This window comes from Benincasa hispida, chromosome 5 (assembly GCF_009727055.1).
Source record: "Benincasa hispida cultivar B227 chromosome 5, ASM972705v1, whole genome shotgun sequence".
NCBI classification, from domain to species: Eukaryota; Viridiplantae; Streptophyta; class Magnoliopsida; order Cucurbitales; family Cucurbitaceae; genus Benincasa; species Benincasa hispida.
Window position 1 is genome coordinate 35817502 of NC_052353.1, and position 19686 is coordinate 35837187.

At 33.5% G+C, this 19686-nt stretch overlaps 1 protein-coding gene across 1 annotated transcript; it reads left to right on the forward strand.

The window, feature by feature from the left end:
- Positions 1-17770: 17770 nt before the first annotated feature.
- LOC120077315 (exopolygalacturonase-like) lies at positions 17771-19338 on the forward strand. Its single transcript, XM_039031199.1, has 4 exons — positions 17771-17872; positions 17958-18257; positions 18515-19012; positions 19093-19338. The coding sequence occupies exons 1-4, from the start codon at positions 17771-17773 to the stop codon at positions 19336-19338; spliced, it is 1146 nt and encodes a 381-aa protein (XP_038887127.1).
- Positions 19339-19686: the final 348 nt, after the last annotated feature.

The window sequence follows — 19686 nt, forward strand, 5'->3', positions numbered from 1 at the left end:
GACGCTTATTTCCTAAGTCAAATTTGAGCAATTCAAATTCTCTCATCATGCTATTCTAAGATTTAGTTCGATATGAGCTAGCAGAGGACCTAATCGACCTATAGATCGTGAGCTTCAATAACTTGAGATTAAATGACTAAATTCTTTAACCTAATTAACGAACATTCGTTAGCTACCGGAACACTCCACTATAACACAGTAACTACATTCTCCTCTTTATAGATATATTTATGTCCAATCGATATAACCATGTTTAGTAAGTTGATCCTTCAGAGGTTGTTCATAATTACAGCTGGGTCAAAATCACCATTTTGCGCATGTAATTACATCTTGTTTCTTATGTTCCACTGATCCTCTAATGAACAATTGATTTGTGGTCCAACAACAAAACCAAGTCCCTCTTAGACCAATGACAAGGGTGGGGCCTTTGTTCAAGACCCATAGTCAACACTTAAGAGAACGACCTATCTACTATCCCCAAAATAGGGTAGGAGAAAAATTCATCTTGTAGGATTATATCCTCAGCTATCTACCCGATCTTATGTAAAAAATGGACGACTTATTGAGTCGGCTAACTCGAGCCACTCTCACCTATGAAGATTAAAGGATAATCTCAAATAAACAAGAGATCATAATTAGCTCAAGATTAATATCAAGTTATCTAGGTCATTGTATTGAAACAGTCAGTCTTAACAGTAAATGGTGTTATAAAGTAAAAGTGTGTATTTCATGGTCCGATTTTATGCAAACTCATTGCGTAGGATGCATCCATCGTATGTTTCCACATGAACGACTCAGGATCACATTCTTTGTATCAATAATATTTTTATTGAATAAACCTCAATAAAAACCATACAAATTATAAGTATGTAAACTCTGATTTCAAACTACATTTTGATAAATCAATATCATATAAAACCATCGAGAGTTTAGAAATCATGGTTTATACATTTTTGAAATATCAGATAAGTAAAATAGATCATGCCATCACATTTCATAAATCATAGTATACTAGAATATATAATTAGTTCTATAATAAAACATTCGAAAGTAAACCACTCACTGTTAATCGGCTCCTCATAATTTCGGTTTTTCCATCTCCCGTTTATCCTGAAATTATATTGATAATCCTATACATGACCATGATTCAATTATTTGAAAATTAATCTTAAAGTATAACGAATTTCACTTAAACTTTTTCCCAAATCCCTAATTTGATCCAAAGTAGAGTTTGCTTTGTAATTTGGTCCTTCAATTTCTCCAAAATTAACTCAGGACCTTAAAATTAATCTTCAATAAAAACTAATTCTGTTCCAATTTTTCTTAATTTTCCTCATTAACATAATTAGGTTTAGTTTAAATTAACCCCTTAATCAACTTCATAGTTGACTTAAGATCTCAATTTCTTCTAATTTCAGGTTTAAGGTATCATAAAAATACCAATTGATCCCTAATTATGCTTGAGAACAACTCAATTAACCTAAAATAATTTTCTAGCTTTTAATGACGGATAATAGATGACAGACAGGAGTCACACAAGGAAAGTCAACTATTTCTTCAACCTCTAGCCGAGAAATTTTCAGATTTGACCTCTGTTTTTTCGGTGAGCGTTTCAATCTTAAATTCATCATTTTCCAGCCATTTAAACTTAATTAGCCAATAAAAACCTTTTACCTATCCTCTTAATTAACTTACATCAAAGTTTGGACGTCCGAATTGCCCTAGAACTCCTGAAATCGACCAATCTTTCCATGGTGCCCCTATTTTTCCAGCAAGAAGTTGCAGAACTTTTAGAACTTAAAATAAGAAATTCTAGCCAATAAAGATCAAATAAAAGACCATATAAGTCTAGAAGGATCTTATGAGTAACTTACCCTTAAAGTTGGAGCTTCGAATTAGCCTCTAACTCCACTAATTTACTAAAAACCCGAGCATCCTCTGTTTTCTTGATAACTCTAGCGCCACTGATTTTCTTCGTTTTCATTACTTCTCTGGAAAAATTTCTTCAAATCAAGCCTCTTACGAGCTTTTGCCTTACTTCCTCTTTAATTTGGTTGCATTTTGCTTAATTTTCCTTCACAAGAACGACTCTACTTCGGAAACAACTTTTTCCTCTTCTTCGGTCGGCCAAGCTCAAAAAAATTCGACATTCCCTTTTTCTCTTCGTTTTCCAACTTCAATTTCCAGTTTAACACGTGTCCAGATGAGTAATGCTTAACCTCAAAGTCATCCAATAAGAAATTTCAATAGAAAGCATCTTAATTTTTCCAAAATCTTCCAAATTCTCTTTATTCCTCTTTCTCTCGGTTTTCATCATTTTCCCTTAATTTCCTTTAATTTCCAGTACATTTAAGTCCAATAAGTCTTAAACAAGCAAAATTTACCTTTAAAACTAAGAAATTACCAAAATTTCACCACTTTTCAAAATGTTGACTTTTTTTTACTTTGACTTTGACCATTTGACCGTTAACTTTGACATGTCCCAAGTATGCCAAATTCATCATCGAATTTACTTTACATGCTTAACAAGGTTCGTTGCCTCAAATTATTCCTCCAATCCTTATTTCCTCTTCCAAAATGAAACAAATGTCAATCCAAATATTTTTATTTTTAATTATAAATCTTAACAAGAGATCCACATCAAACATTATCTCAAGTCCCTAAATTCAATCTCAACTATGTGCTTCCTAATATCCCAAGAAAGAGTAGAAGAAGAGAGGGCTTACAAGTTACTATCCCTTTTTTGAGAATTTCGTCCTCGAAATTCAGGTAAGGTCATCGGATGAATAATTGTGGGTTACAAACTTCCATCAACTGTGGACATTCTCTTTTAAGGTGACCAGGTTGTCCACATTTATAACAAGTATGAGTTTCATTCTAACATTGTTCCTATTGATACCTGGTTCATACTAAACACAAAGGTTTCTTTCTAATACTAGCAATGGATTTTTTAAGTTGCTCACTAGAAACAGTTCCCTCTGTTCCCTGATTTTCTTTACTAATTCAAATCGGAACCCGATGTACCTCTATGCTTGGATTTTAAAGTTCCTTTATTAGATACTCCAAGTGCAAATCTTTTATTACCGTCACTTCTTGTTCATTCAACAGATGGACTGGAAAATTTAAATCCATTACCAATATATACTATTCCTCCTACCTAGTTTTCTTCCATCACACTCTTTTCCATTCATATAGCATCTTTCACTAGTTAGAAAATTATCTCTACTCAGCACTGGTTGTTACAGAGGTATGTATTTCTTTCCTCAATCCTTCCTCAAATCGCCTGTATAACTCTTTGTCAATCTTGAGTTGTCTTTAGTCTCTCTCTAATAATTTTAAGATTCCTAGAGTAACTTGTACTGGCTTAAGACCAATTGGTTTCCTAAACCTAATCTGTATTGATGTATCAAACAGAATACACCATTTAGTTCCTGTTAGGAGTAACTCTTATCCACAGGTTCTCATAGTTGGATTCCCCAACTCTCTTTCGAACCCTTCCAAAACCAACCTGTACGTTGCTGAAAAGGTCATTACTGTCTTAAGTACCATGCCAGACCACTTAGGCCAAATATCTAGGAATTTTTCATACCCCTAGTCAATCTTGTTAACTAACATTTCTAGTACATAACTCAACATTTGTGTTATCCTTCCATAATAACTTGTCTTCTTTCTTTAGCAAGTACATACTAGCTTAAAGGATTCTCCTGCCACTCCTCTAAGTTATTTCAAGAGTTACATCCACTTTTGGATACCTCAAGATATTAAACCACACCACTATGTCGTTAATGCTAACAAACCTACATATTGAAGAAAACAACACAACACACAATAACTCAACCCATAAATATCCTATACAATGAACTCCCAAACAACAAATTATTCTTTTGCATAACACCCTCATGTAACCGTTGTGGACACTTTTCCCTATAACAACCACGTTGTGCACAATTATAACAGACAGTGGTCCCTTTCAATCATCGACCCCAATGATGTTTTCCACAAGATGAATAATAAGATTGCACATCTACATGTGCTACTAATTCTCTGGGTTGTGTCTTACCTGGCTTCTCATATATAACTACAGGACATATAGAGTCTCTTAACCCTTGGTTTCTCTTTTTGCCCTCATTCTTCAATCATACCCTGACGTGAAACTTCCTCTGCTCATGACTCTAGGTATGAAGCTTCTATTTAACTATTCACGCGGTGTATTCGAGGAATTGCCCACACAAACATCCCTTTTTGTTTTCCTTTTATTGCTTATTCCTAACAAACTTTTCTCCACTTTTTTAGTTGCTTCTACCAGTTTCGAGAAATATCTCCACTCCGCACTTACTATGACAAAGATTCGAATTTCATCCCATAGTCCATTCTCAGACCTTTTACACTTATCAGTTTCATTTTTAAGCTAAACAATTGCAGACTTAAATCATTCCTTAAACTTTTCTCCATACGATTTTGAAACAATGTAACAACCTCAAAATTTACTTCCGTTTTTCACTACAGAGACATTGGATCAAGCTCTTCATGGAAAGTTTCCTCAAACTTTTCCCAACTTATCTATCCTTTTTCTTCATAACTTATTTCAAACATGCGTCATAGTTCTCAGCTTCACTTTGAAACAAGGGTGTAGCAAGTTTTACTCTTTTATAGGTAGGATAGTTCGTCATTCTGAAGAATTTTCCTAACTTGGCTAACCAGATTCTTGTATCCATAGAATCAATTACTCTAGTGAAAACTGTTGCTATGAACGCTTTTAAGCATTCAATCTCAAAGCTTTTTTCTAGACTAATTTGTCCATCACTATTTTCTGTAGCGCCTTCCTGATTTAAATGACCCTCCATTGATTTCCTTTAGGTCAATCTCAGTCTGGAAGTACATAGTTTCACCACCAAACACTTCTTTCCACCCCAGGTTTACAAGTAGCACTTATAGTCCCTTCTGATGCTTGTCTTTGCCGTTTGCCACAATGATACATGTTTCATCTAATGCAATGGTGTATCACACACCTTTAATGAAAAGACCAATGCAACTTACTAATGCAACTCTAACTCATATTGACTTTCTGACCCAAAACCTTTAGGTTTCCCAAAATCATGCTCTGATATCAAATTGTCACACACTATTCCAGGTTTTCCTTATAACCTAGAACGAAGCGTGAAGACGTTAAACATCACTTCTCTCTACGACATCTAATGTCCCAACTCTTAACATATCCTGTACTCAAGATTAAACCCAGACTTCCAAATCCATTTCCAAAAATAATCTATGTACATTGAAAAATTTTAAGAATGTGATTCAGTTTAAATCACAATATTGTTTAAAAAGATTTACTGACCAACAATAAGGATTATTTTGAACAAAACCTCCCATGACATGTAACTCACAAGTTCTAGCTGTTCTGGAATACTCTCAAATACATGCACAAACAATACAACAGATGTTTAACAACACTAGTGGCGTTTGACGGCTCAGCACGCACCAGGAACTTGTCACCACTTGGGGTGGAGAAAAACATAAAACATGGAAAGCATGAGCTAAAGCCCAATAAGTGGTAATTTAGTATAAACATAAATTTTCTCTTTCCAAACATCAACGAATTATAAAAAAAAAACATTCTATAAATTGTTGGAAATGTATATAAGATTCATTAATAGCATAAATACACACCACAGGCCCAAGTTACTCTCCATATTGTTGTTTCTCCATCCCCAAGCTTGAGGATTGCACTCCTGCTTTCCATCTCCAACTTTGAGAGTCGCATTCCTGCTTTTCAATCTACAAGTTTGATGGTTGCACTACTACTTCTCCATCTCAAAATTTTGATGGTTGCGTTACTACTTCTCCATCCCCAAGTTTGATGGTTACATTGCTACTTCTCCATTTTCAATTTTGATTGTTGCATGCATTGACACCTAAAAAGTAGAGTGTGGTGCATTAGCGTACTGTTGGGTTGTATATCCTAAAACTCGTAGTTTTGTAAATAAACATATATAAAGTTTATTTAGATAAATTTTTTTTGATTATTTAATAACTCTCAATCCAGTAAACTACGAATCCTTGGCTATTGTCATGAATGCTTGGACTTTATGTGGAGACATAAACTTGATCAAGTTCGAGTAAAATAGCCTAAACCATCTATAGTACTTGGATTAGGTTGGGTACTTATTTCTGGAGATACTATTGAATATGGCCTGCTTTATGATTATTACAAATGTTGTAAAGTGTCATAAACGATGTGATCAGTTTGTTCATGTAGTGACATGTGAGTAGGGGTGTTCTATATGATGATATTGTGTAAGACAGACCACGAAATAATAACTATTACGTATTAACACCGTTTACTGTTAACACTTATTTATTTCACTTCTTGATGACCTAGATAACTTGATTTGAATCTTCAGTTGTCTATGAACTCCTGTTTATTCGTGATTGCCCCTTGATCTGCATAGGTGAGGGTAAGCTCAACATCGCTACTCAATATTCCTTTCATTTCAGGGATAAGATCGGGTAGATGGCTGGGGACATAGAATTTACAAGATGGAATTCACTCCTACCCATGTTAGGGATAGTAGAAAGGTTGTTCCCTGATCATGAACAAGGCGCCCCATCCTCTTGTTAGCCTGAGAGGAAATGGATTTAGTGATTATGGTCCTAAACCAATTGTTCATTAGAGAGACAGTGGTACTTAAGGAGAAAAAATGTAACTCATGGGTATTTCAGTATTTGACCTAGTTGTGGTTACGAACAACCTATGAAGGATCAATTTATTGATGATGGTCATATCAAATGATTACATAATATATTTACAGTGAGGGTAGTACAACTACAGGCAATAGTGGACAGTCCTGTTAGTTAATGAATATTGATTAACTAGGTAAAAAGATTGACCGGTTAGTCTCGAATCGTTGGAGCCCATGATCTGTAGGTCCATCGGGTCTACGGACAAAATCGAAAAACTAGGTGAAGTAAGAATTTGAAACACTCAAATTCGTGTTTTAGGGAATATTGTATTTATATGAGATATAATTTACAATGAAATAATTAATTTATTAATCAATTAATTTTTAGAGTATACTTGATCATTACCATTAAAGTATTTTTTAAACTTGATTAATGTGATTAATCAAAGCTAGGTGTCATAAACAATTTAGTATGTGATATTAAATTTGTTCATTTATTTTATTTAATTGAAATTATTTTAATTAAATAATTTCTAAATTTGAAAATTTTTATTTTATTTTTTTAATAAAAAAATTAGTTAGTTGAAAAATCCAATTGTCAGATTTTCCCACTAACTAAGTGGAATTTGAAGTGACACTTCGCAAGCTTGACACCTCACATGCTAATGGAGTTCTAGGTGGAAGACATGCAAAATGGGACTTTGCATGTGTTTTCTCTTTTAATGGCTTTCGTTTATAAATTTGTAAGACTAGTACTTCCACAACTTTTGACCTAAACTCTTCCACCTCAATCTCCTTTTCTATCCATCTTTTTATAGTGAAATTCTCTTATTTTCACTAACAAAACGGTCGCACAACCGTGTTTTCAACCAGAGAATAGTGGGTATTTACCGTTGGTCGTGTCGTGAAATGCACGGGAGAGGAAGTTTACGGTGGAGTCTTCAAAGTTGGTATTTTTTATACCTTTTGCATGCTTATTCTTGTTTTTATTGCAATTAGAATATTGTCGATTTCATCGCTTCCACTGTGCATGCGTTCTTTATGTTCTATCACGTACATGTCTACTACATATCTGCAATATGTCTGTATCATATCTACAACGTATTTGTTACATATCTACAACACATCTGCACATGTTGGCACCTGTAAAAGAACGAGAGTCACATTGGCATTTGTCATCCAACGTGCCAAACAACCTCTATTGGAGTTGGTGCAGTAACTTCACAATAAAGGGAAGACCATTTTTTCGGACCCTAAGTTGGCGCATGCGCGCATGATAAGGAATGTGGGACACATTGATGTCTGCCAACATACGCTCCAACATACCTTATAATCACAATCGTTTGATGGAGCATGCCAACATACCCAACATAACTAAGCTTAGTTACCTTGGAATTTCCTTTATAAAGTACTGATTTAGGATTCTAATCTCATAGTAAATAGATTCTACAAATAATAATAATAATAATAATAATAAAAAAAAATTAAATAAAAAATAAATAAATAATAATAATAATAATAATAATATACGATAGTGAAACTTCTTCCTTACAAACTTACGGTCCTGAAAACACTACACGATTGAGAGCATTACTATACGATAGTGACAATCACAGAATCGTTCTGTGTTCTTCCTTAATCTTCTTCGTCCTCCAAACTAAAAATCACCCTCTTAACCAAAATAGACAAGGCCTACAACTCCTGGACTCTCACTCTGAGTATACCGAAGGTTCCAAATGGTTGTGTCTTCTATTTTGGTTCGAGTTTTCATGAAGAGGGTATTCAAGCTTGTTGCTGATTTTAAGTTCGTGACAATTCAAGAGGTTTACACGAAGAAATGTTGTTCAAAGGTATAATCTTTTGAACTCTATTTCTTTATTAAAAAGCATGCTGTAATTTATTTAAGAATGCATATCTTGTATGTTTGTTGTAATTTTTTTCCAATCAAAATGGAATTTGGACGATCCACTTCTGCTTAAGGATCTCTACAAATCAAGTTCCTCCATGGCTTGATCCTTATCCATTATAAGGATACGTAGGAAGAATGAAGCTTTAAGTTCAGTATAGTAAAAAAAAAATTCCTCAAACTCCAATTCTTCATCTCAAAGTTCAATGCTCATTATTGCTTCTCCATCTCCAAGTTCGAGGACTACATTGTTGCTTCTTTATCTCCACGTTCGAGGATTACATTGCTGCTTCTCCATTCCAAAGCTCGAGGGTTGTACTGCTGCTTGTCCATCTCCAACTTTGAGGGTTGCATTGCTGCTTTTCTATCTGCAAGTTTGATGGTTGCACTGCTGCTTTTCCATCTCCAAATTTTGATGGTTGCGTTACTGCTTCTCCATCTCAAAGTCTGATGATTACATTACTACTTCTCCATTTTCAATTTAGATTGTTGCATGAATTGAAGGATCATTTCCTTAAGCCTATAAATACCACCACAAGCCTTCTTTTTAGTACATAATCCGAAATCCCCTTGAAATACAGTAGGAAGAGTGGTTAAGAGCAGTTTCGGAGATAGCTATGCGTTGGTCATGAAGTTTCAAGAGAAGGAGATGTTGTTGGACAGTGAAGTCTGGAAGTAGCATAAACTTTGGACAAGGATATCTCCCAGAATACTCGTGAGCTTGGAGTGATTCTAAAGCCACCTGAAAGGTAAAAGAGTCTAGTGTTCAGGGTAGGTCTTCCAGAGAAGAAGCTCCAAGGAATCGGGCTGGAGAATGAGCAAAAGACAGAAGGGTCAAGCTGTCGGGTATGCTAGGCCAGTCTTGATTTGTTGAAGATTCCGGACAAACCACAAGGCGTTATGACCTAAAATGTTGAGGTAAGGTTCCCGAGATATTTTAGAGCATATTTGTTGAAGGAAGTAACCCAAGATAAAGCCTATAACTATGAATAATCTGAGCTTTGAGTTGAATCTGAAATTTAGGGTTCAAGAGGAGCCCGAGAAGATCAAGGAACTTCTAAGAGAAAGATTCCTATTCTTACTAAGGTGAGTGGTAATTTCCTTTAAGTCTTAAAGCATATCTTTTAGAGTAAATTGTATATGCTTATGTTATGAATGAGTATCTAGCATGAAAATAAGATTATGTGATCGGGATGGTCAGGGGGTCAATAGACCTGGTTCCTGAGCCCGAAAGCAAAACCTCACAGGATGGTCAGGGGACCGAGAAGTCTAGTTCCTGAGCCTGTGGGAGGATCCTCGTATGGGATGGTTAGAGGACCGACAGGCCTAGCTTAGAGCCCATGAGCGGGGAGCTATGTTCAAATAAGAGACATTGGGAACAAAAAGGAACATAGCATAGTAAACGTTCATGCTTAGTATTAGTTAACTATCTATCGTGTGTGTAAGTAGTGAATAGACACATTCTAATTAGATATCAGTTTAGCTATCTACCGTGCGCGTAGATAGAGTTGAGAACAGACTCATTCAAAGCTGAGGTTTGAATGTAATCTCATATTTATGATATGCTTGTTATTATGAGTTGAAATAGACTCTAGAAGTTTCTTACCACTCACTGAGCTTTGTGAAGCTCATTCTTTTCTTTCATGTTTTTCTTCCCAGGTAGCGAAAGGTGAGGAGTTCCAGGGTGTTGTTAAGGTCAAAGTCTGCCACATGCCACCATCGTATTTCTAGAGAGTTTTAAGAGTGGTTGTTGTAAACTTTGTAGTTAACTCTTGGAGTTGTATAAACATTACATTGTTGAAATAAAATGAGCCTACTTAATCAGTTTGTTGTTATCTCCCTGACTTAAAGTTTATTGAATGTAGTAAAGAAGTTCAGTTGGACAATAGGTATCACAAAAGAGTGGTATCTGTGGTCCCTCACGCCTCTCTTTGGGCTCAGAAGTGCGGGCTCGGGGCGGGGTGTGACAGACATAAACTTGATCAAGTTTGAGTAAAATAGCCCAAACCATCTATAGTAATTGGATTAGATTGGGTACCTATTTATGGAGATCTATTGAATATGGTCCGCTTTATGACTGTTACAAATGTTGTAAAGTGTCATAACAATGTGATTAGTTCGATCATGTAGAGGCATGTGAGTGGGGGTGTTCTACATGATGAGATTGTGTATGATAGACTACGAAATAATCACTGTTACGTATTAACATCGTTTAATGTTAAGACCGATTTATTTCACTTCTTAATGACCTAGATAACTTGATCTGAATCCTGAGCTGTTATGAACTCCGATGTCGTTCGGGTTGAGAAATTCCCATTTCTCAACAAATTGTTCCATAAATTGAGACAAAAACAATCCAATTAAATTTCACTTAAAAAAAGTGTTTTTAGATTCATTGATAGATGACGATTTGCACCATTAATTTCTTGATTTACAGATCTTTACTTGGATGGGCATTTGCAATTTTCGTAACCTGAAAAATAAGAAAGTTGAAAATCATAACACCGTTCAAATATAGCATTTTCTGTTACATATCTAGAAAGTTTCTTGCAATCAAAGAATAAATTTTGACCAAGAATTTGAGAGATCGGGGTGAAGAAGAAATATACCAAGGTTTAAGAAGATAGATGGAACTGATGGCGATTGGAGATGATGAATAAGAAGACAAATAGAATGAATGTGAAGGCTGAAGAAGACAGATAGAATGAATGTGAAGGCTGAAAACCAAGGATGACTCTTTTTGTGAAGAAGCAGAGTGAAGAAGGATCAAAGCTGGGAAGAGGAAGAGAGAAGTTGAAGAGACCTTTTGCAATGAGAGAATGTGCAGTTTGATTGTGAGAATGAGTGGACGGGTGAAGAGACTTTGAAAAGCGTAACCCTTTTAGAGGGAGAAATTTGTTCGGTAATTTCATTATTTTGACTAGACTCCATAATATTTTGGTTTGTAGCTTTTTTCCTCTACTTTTAATAACATTTTTCTTAAAAGGCTATTCTAAAAAGTTATTGAAGATGATGTTTGTTGTAGCATTAGGCTCTACGTATGTCGCTATGATCGCCATTATTTTATAGATAAATCAATGTTGTAAAGGCTTGACTTTTTCATATTAGTGATTTTACTTTCCTGGGCACATTGCCCAACAAACGTAGGTGGTATATCGATGAATGGGGTTACCAAACTCTGAGTCTTCATTTCTTGATTTGTTGTTTGTTATTTAGTTCGTGTGTCTATGATTACTAAGACATCTTGTTTAATATGTAACATAACACCTTAAAATTTCAGTATGCTTGTTACTCATTATGATTCTAATTCTTTAAAAGAGGCATTGGTGAATAAGTGTCAAATTGGTGTTCTTGCATCTTGTTCTGATCAAATTATCAATGGAAAGGATAATAGGAAACAATCTTAGGGTTGGAGTGGAGGTGGAGAAAAAATAAAAGAAATGGATGATTTCAGAAGGAAAGTGTGTAAAGGTATGAAAACTGTGATGAATGAAGAGAATGAAATTGGAAAATTAGGGCGTATTGGATAACGTTCGTGTTTCAAATTTTTTGTTTTTATTTCCTATTTTTTAAGAAACTGACTTGTTTGATAACGATTCCTATTTTGTAGTTTCTAGAATTTGAGTAACGCTTATGAAATGGGTTTTGTTCCTATTTTATATAATATTATTTCTTTTATTTATTAAACCATCCTTTCACCTCTTGGTTGTGTGGACTCCTATGTTGGACACTTTTACTTTTCTCCTTTTCTGTTTATTTTCATCTTTTATATTTTATTTTAATTTTGAATTTTAAAAACTTAAATTTATATATTGTTTTAATTTTCAATATGTACATTGATTTTTTATATTTTAAATTTCCACTCCCAAGATGTGCGCTTATTTCTTTTATTTCTTTTATATTTATTTTCATCTTTTATATTTTGTTTATTTTTTTATTCATTTTTATATTTACAAAAATAATTATGCTATATTTATATTTATTTTGATTTTTTATTTTAAAATTCTCTTATATTATTTAATTTTCAAAATGTATATTATGTTTTTTTCTTTTTTTTTTTTTACATTTCAACTTCTGAATATTAATTTTTACAGTATGCATGTTTATATATTATTTGATTTCTAATATTTTTAGTATATCTAAAACCGAGTAGAATTTGACAATATATACATTTTGCTGACTAAGACACTCATTTAACTTAACTTTAATGTTTTATAACAACGACATTTATATAATAATATAATTAAGTTGGATTCGACTCAAAATCGTTTAAGTGAAATAACTTGAGTTAGAGATGACTGTGCCGATCAAATATGGGTAACATATGAAGGTTATGATACAACTTTGTTATTATATTTAGTTGTCATCGAGGCCTAGCCTTACTTGTATTATATGACATAAACTTTTAATAATATATTTTTTTTAGTGTTTAGTGTATGACATATCTTCTTTTTTATATTATATTGTTAAGAAAAATAAGAAAAAAAAACAAGAAACAAGAAACAAGAAATAGTTAAGAAAAATTAAAATAATATTGTTGTTTTAAAAACAATTTATAAAAATATTTCTATTTTGAAACTATTTATAAAAATATGGTTATTTTTTTTAATATGTCCAGTGCTGAAAATTCGACAAACCTAGGTTGAATTTTAAACATTCAACCTTTATATATATATTTTTTCATTTTTCATTTTATAAATATGTTTTTTTTTTTTTTATTTGAATGTGTCAAGTCATCAAAATTCAACCAACCTAGGTCGAATTTTGAAGATTCGACCTTCACCCTTCTTGTTTTTTTTAAAAAAAAAATCCATTTTATAAAAACAATTTCTAAAATTTTTTATTATTTTATTATTTTATTTAAATTAACTCAAAAGAACAAATTAAAAAAAATATTATCTCATAAAAATAAAAAATTGTAAATTAAAATATCTCATTTATATACAAACAATTACAAAAATCAATGTGTCCCACAAGCGGACCTCGTCGATTTCGAACTTGAGGTTGCTCTGGTTCTTCTTGATGTCGTTTTGGTACCTCTGCATGTGCTTCGTAATATAAATATTCATTATGCTCTCCACGACCCCCACCATATCCATGTACATATGAAGACGAAGGACCAGCCTCTAAGTTATAATGTCCTAAACCAAATGCTGGCATCATCGTCATCGGACTAACATAATCAGTTTGACTCTGCATCTACATCACATGGGGCAACTCTTCCACATTATGGGCAACCTTATCAAACTAATCTTTTTCCCAAACAAGTCCTCTACGTCTAGGAGCTAGTGGAGGAACAATAGGTATATCGTATATATAATGTATCTCCTCCATATAGCTTTTGTTGTCACTACATATAGCAAGAACCTGGTTCAGATCATTCACAACATCACGGAGTCTACTGTTGTTTGATCTCTATGAATTATAAAACAATTAGATAATATTTAAAATAAATTTAAATTAAAAATAATTAGATAATATTCATTGAAGTACCAGATGATCCACAGCTGCTCTCGGACCAGTGACGTAGTGTCTTGTGATATTATTATACTAATGAATGTAGTCTTGGGTGACATCCCTGTCAAACTGTTCAATAGAAACCCTTACTGCAATAAACCTTGCACGATAGTGCCATCACACTACCAAATAAGCAACTTTTTCGAACCAATCTATAGTCTTTAAGTCAATATCATGCAATAGGGGTTCAGTATTACAAGGAAATGGGATATCCTGCTGAAAATCGAATTGTCTCATCACTCTGTCAGGAAGATGCCATTCATCAATATGAAACATATGAGAGGACTAATCGTCCGCCATATGTTTTGACCATTCGTATAGAAATTGGGCAAAGTATGCATAATAATTTTGTACGGCTCCCAAATAACCTGAAACACAAAATATTATATTGGAGAACATTAAAAACAAATTCAATAAAAATGTGTATAAAATAATCAATTTGGTTCAGTGTTAATGTACCTGATCTGGTTGAAGAAAATCAAACATGTATCTGTACTGGCTGACTACATGTGTGGCTATCCTAGTCACACAAAATTTGTCTCTCTACCTAAATTTTTAAATTGATAATTTAGATTCTAAATTAACTAGATCGGTGATATAAAAATTAAATTGAATTAAAATAACATACCGAGAACCATAGACTCGTCCAGCTAACTGAGCGTCATTGACATGTTGTAGCTGTGGAGCCATTGTTGGAAATCGCTCCCAAGCCCATAGTTTCAAAAGTATGAGAGGCCCAGCTGTCTCACGAATCTCAGATCTTGTTGCTTTGCATAGTTGTCTATACAACTATACCGCTCATCGTCTACTTCCACTAGGCGATCGTGTAGTAAAGCTCAACAATCGTGTAGCACTTGGTAGACGATCGTATAGTAAAAGGTAGGCGATCGTATAGGTTTTAAAAAGGCGATCATCTAATAGTAATAACTAAGTGATCGTGTAGGAGTTTGTGGGCGATCGTGTAGTGAGGAAAGAGAGTTCTCGAGAGTGGAAGTTTGGAAGATGCTGTCGTGGAGAGGCCATCGCAGCGTGTCGCTCATCATGTACTTCGACTAGGAAATCATGTAGCACTTGGTAGACGATCGTACAATAAAAGGTAGGCGATCATATAGGTTTTGAGAAGGCGATCGTCTAATTGTAATAGCTAAGCGATCGTGTAGGAGTTTATGGGAGATCGTGTAGTGAGGAAAGACAGCTGTCGAGAGTGGGAGATCGAAAGACTCTATCATGGAGAAGCCATCGCAATGTGTCGCTCATCGTCTACTTCCACTAGGTGATCATGTAGTAAAGCTCAGTGATCGTGTAGCACTTGGTAGACAATCGTATAGTAAAAGGTAGGTGATCGTATAGGTTATGAGAAGGCGATTGTCAAATAGTAATAGATAAGCAATCGTGTAGGACTTTGTGGGCGATCGCAGAGAATTTAGTAAGCAATCGTTTCGTCATACTGAGCCATCATGGAGAGATTGTAAACGATCGTTTAACGTCTCATAAGCGACCGATTAATCTTATTTGATTCCTATCGTCTAATAAAGAAGTTGTTCATTATTCACTTGTTCTTTTTGGAAGTTTGCATCCATTGTTACGTTAATAAAGAATTATTAAACGATTACATAGTAATTTACTAAACGATTGTGTGCGATCGTGTATAATTACTAAATGATCGCATTGTAATTTACTAAACGTTTGTGTGCGATCATGTATAATTACGAAACGATTCTTTAATTTTCGTTAGGTCGAGGGTCAAACCCTCGACCTCTTCTTTAATTTTCGACAGGTCAATGGTTGAACCCTCAACCTCTTCTTCAAATTTTGTCATCTTCTTCAATTTTCTTTAGGTCGAGGATCAAACCCTTGACCTCTTCTTTAATTTTCGACAGGTCGAGGGTTGAACCCCGGACAAAATATTATACACAAAATCTCCGCCCTCGAAAACTCCAAAACAACCATAGATTTGTAAATAGTTTCAGAACCACTATATTTCCCTAAATTGTTTTCCTAATCACAATATAAAAAAAAAAAAAAAACTCTGAAATAGTGATCAAACAAGTTTATATTTCTATTTCTTTATTTCAAAAAAAAAAAAAATAATAATTATCAAACATATTCTTGTTTTTAGAAAAGAGAAAACATGAAACAAAAAACAAAGAACAAAAATTACGAAACGAGAAGGTTATCAAATGGACTTGGAATAAATCATGCTAAAGTAAGGATCTTTGGTTGAAAAACGGATTTGGAACAGTTTTATATTGATTGTTTTAGCCACAAACTCCGTGATTTGGTGGTATGCATGGAAAACACATCCAAAATTAAAACATGTGTAGAAAGCAAGTAAAAAGTCACATCTTTTATTTTTCATATGAGATGTGGAGAAAAGGATAATTATATGCTAGCTTGTAGCATTTTGAAGAGTTGAATTATTGCTTTCGTTTGTTGTGTGTTTTCTTTTCCTAAAATGTTCTCATTTAACATTTTAAAGAAAATTTAGGGTGATGAATGGATTTATTTTTTAGTTCAAATTACACATCGAGATTTGCTGATTTTGTATGTAATTTTTCCAAATCTTATACTAAATTTTATATCTTTTCAAATTTTCTCCAAATTCGATTTTCTTTACTAAATATTATGTCATATTTATTTCGTAATTTTTCAAAACCTTAGCATAATTTATGTTTTGATAGTTGAATGAATTTCCGAAATTCCATATAAGTTTTCCTACTATCAAAATAGATTTTCCAAATTGATTCAAGATGATTGCATTATCATTATTAAATTTTGGAAAAGATCAAATTTTTCGAAAAATTGGATAAATTTTGGGATATATATTGAATCTCGATACTAATCCTGCCTGAGATTCCACTGAAAAAGCTCAAACTATCAATAAGTTACAAAAAGTTGTTTTTTAAAAAAATATCAGTAGCCAATCTCAGACTGGATGCATCGAGACAAACTATTCTAACGATTTTTTAAAAATCGTGTTAGTCTTGTAAGGTAAAAATTTAAACGTCTTATTTCTGAAAAATCTCGATAAAAGTATTGTTGAATAGGGTAATGCTTTTTATGCAAGTTCAAAATATAGCTTTTTATTTTCATTTACATTTACATTCATTTACATCCAACCATGTGAGTTTTTCTAACCATGAAGTTAATGAGTGCCCTAAATGGTGCTCAATAACATACCAATATAATGATCAAAATTCATCATTATTTATGGTTTGTTATAAACACGTAGGTTTTTTCATATTTTAATTAGGCAATTAGTTTGTGGCCACAAAAAGCTTTTGTTTTGTTTTGGCCAATGTTTAGTTTCTTAAATAAATTTGTTATTGGGTGAGTGAGGGAAGTATACGTTTGCAACACACCCTTAATGAAATAACTGTCTACAATAAACAAATTTTAGTTATCAATTTGTGTTTAGATTAAAAAATAGGGATGGTGGGTTAATAATGTGTCACACATCAAGTTCACAACCTACCCAACATCTTTTAGTTTCATTGCAACTTGTCTTTTATTCTTCAATTCGTATATATAGAGAGTTTCTAATGCAAAATAATACATTAATTTCACACAAATTTTCAAACATCTTACATAAAGAATAAGTTAAAAGAGAAAAAAAGACGATATGGGTGTGATTAAATAGAGTTTCTTGACTACTATATTATTGATGTCATTGTCATCATTTAAAGTGGAGACTCGATCCCATGTTGATGTTATTTTTCCTTTGAGGAAGTATGGTGATATTGGGCCTGGTGTTGATATCACTGAGGTAAGACACACAATAAAATGAATGTGAAAGTGATTACTTATTGAATTGATAAATTTCGCTAATTTTTGTTATTTGTGAAACATAGGCTTTGAACGAAGAATGGAATGACACATGTGCATCTTTTCGTCCAAGTGCGGTGATAATTCCAAGAGGAATATTTAAAGTAAGTGAAGTAAAATTTAAAGGTCCTTGTAAGAGCCCTATTGAAATTCGACTTCGAGGAACATTGCAAGCTCCAAAACACCCCCAAGGGGATAGTTGGATTACTTTTGCATATGTTGATAGATTAACACTATCAGGTGAAGGAGTTTTTTATGGTAAAGGAAAGGCAGGTTGGGAAAAGAATGATTGCCATAAAAACATAAATTGTGCTGATCTCCCTATTGTAAGCTCTATATACCTTGCATTATTTTTCTATCCAATCTCATAGGTCACAACATAATGGTAAATACTTATGATGATGTTTAAGAAATTAAGTTTAGAAATCAATTTTAACAGTTACAAACATTGAGTAGGTGCTAAATTTTGAAAGTACAAAAATTATATATTGAAAAAAAAATTGATCGTGATTTTGTCCCTCCCAGTAAAAATTTGTGGTTTCACCCTTGCTCTGACATGACATATTGCATACTAAATGAGCAGAGTTCAAGGTTCAACTTCATTACCAATTCAATTGTGAAGAGAATAACATCACTTGATAGCAAGAACTTCCATATCAACATCCTAGGATGCAACAACCTCACATTCCATGGTGTCAACATAATTGCACCAGAAAATAGTCTCAACACAGATGGAATACACATTGGTCGATCGATTGGGATCTCAATCATAAAGTCTCGAATCGCAACAGGAGATGGAAGCAAACGAGTAAAAGTCACTAACGTGACATGCGGGCCTGGACATGGAATAAGCATAGGAAGTCTTGGGAAATACACTAATGAAGAACCCGTTGAAGGTGTTGTAGTGAAGAACTGCACCATAATGAACACCACTAATGGTGTTAGGATCAAAACATGGCCAGCCTCTCCCGTTGCCGGCACTGCCACCAATATGCATTTTTCAGACATTATAATGGTCAACGTTAGCATCCCAATTCTCATAGACCAAGAGTACTGCCCATGGAATCAATGCAATCGCAAGGTATTGATCATTCTCAAAACTTTGATTTTGAAATTCTTCACGTCGACTTCACAAATAAACTTTTAATTTAAATTTTTTAGATTCCGTCAAAGATTAAGATTAGTAAAGTGAGTTTCAAGAATATTATAGGAACTTCTGCAACTCCAATGGCGGTCAAACTTGTTTGCAGTAGCGACTTACCATGTGACGAAGTAAAAATAACCAACATTGACCTTGTTTATAATGGAAAAGAAGGTCCCATTACATCTCAATGTAGAAATGTGAGACCCATCATTTTGGGAATACAAAATCCTCAAACTTGCTCATCCCCTTATGTTTTTCCATGATTTGTTCATTGTCCTACTACAAAATGATGGACAACCATAATTATAAGACAATTCCTCTCTGCCTTTTTGTTTCTTTTGGTTTACTTTTCCAAGTAAAGAAGATGGTGAAATTTCTTAGGGAAGCTTATAAAATGAGTACCCTAATTTGATTATTATTATTATTATTATTATTATTATTATTATTATTATTATTGTTGTTGTTGTTGTTGTTATTATATATATATATATATATATATTTATTTATTTATTTGTAGTCTTTCATCTTGAAACATGGAAATTTTCTAATACTTAGTATAATAACTCGGTTTGACTGAACTTTTCAGGAGTAGATTCTTTTTATCTTTCTTT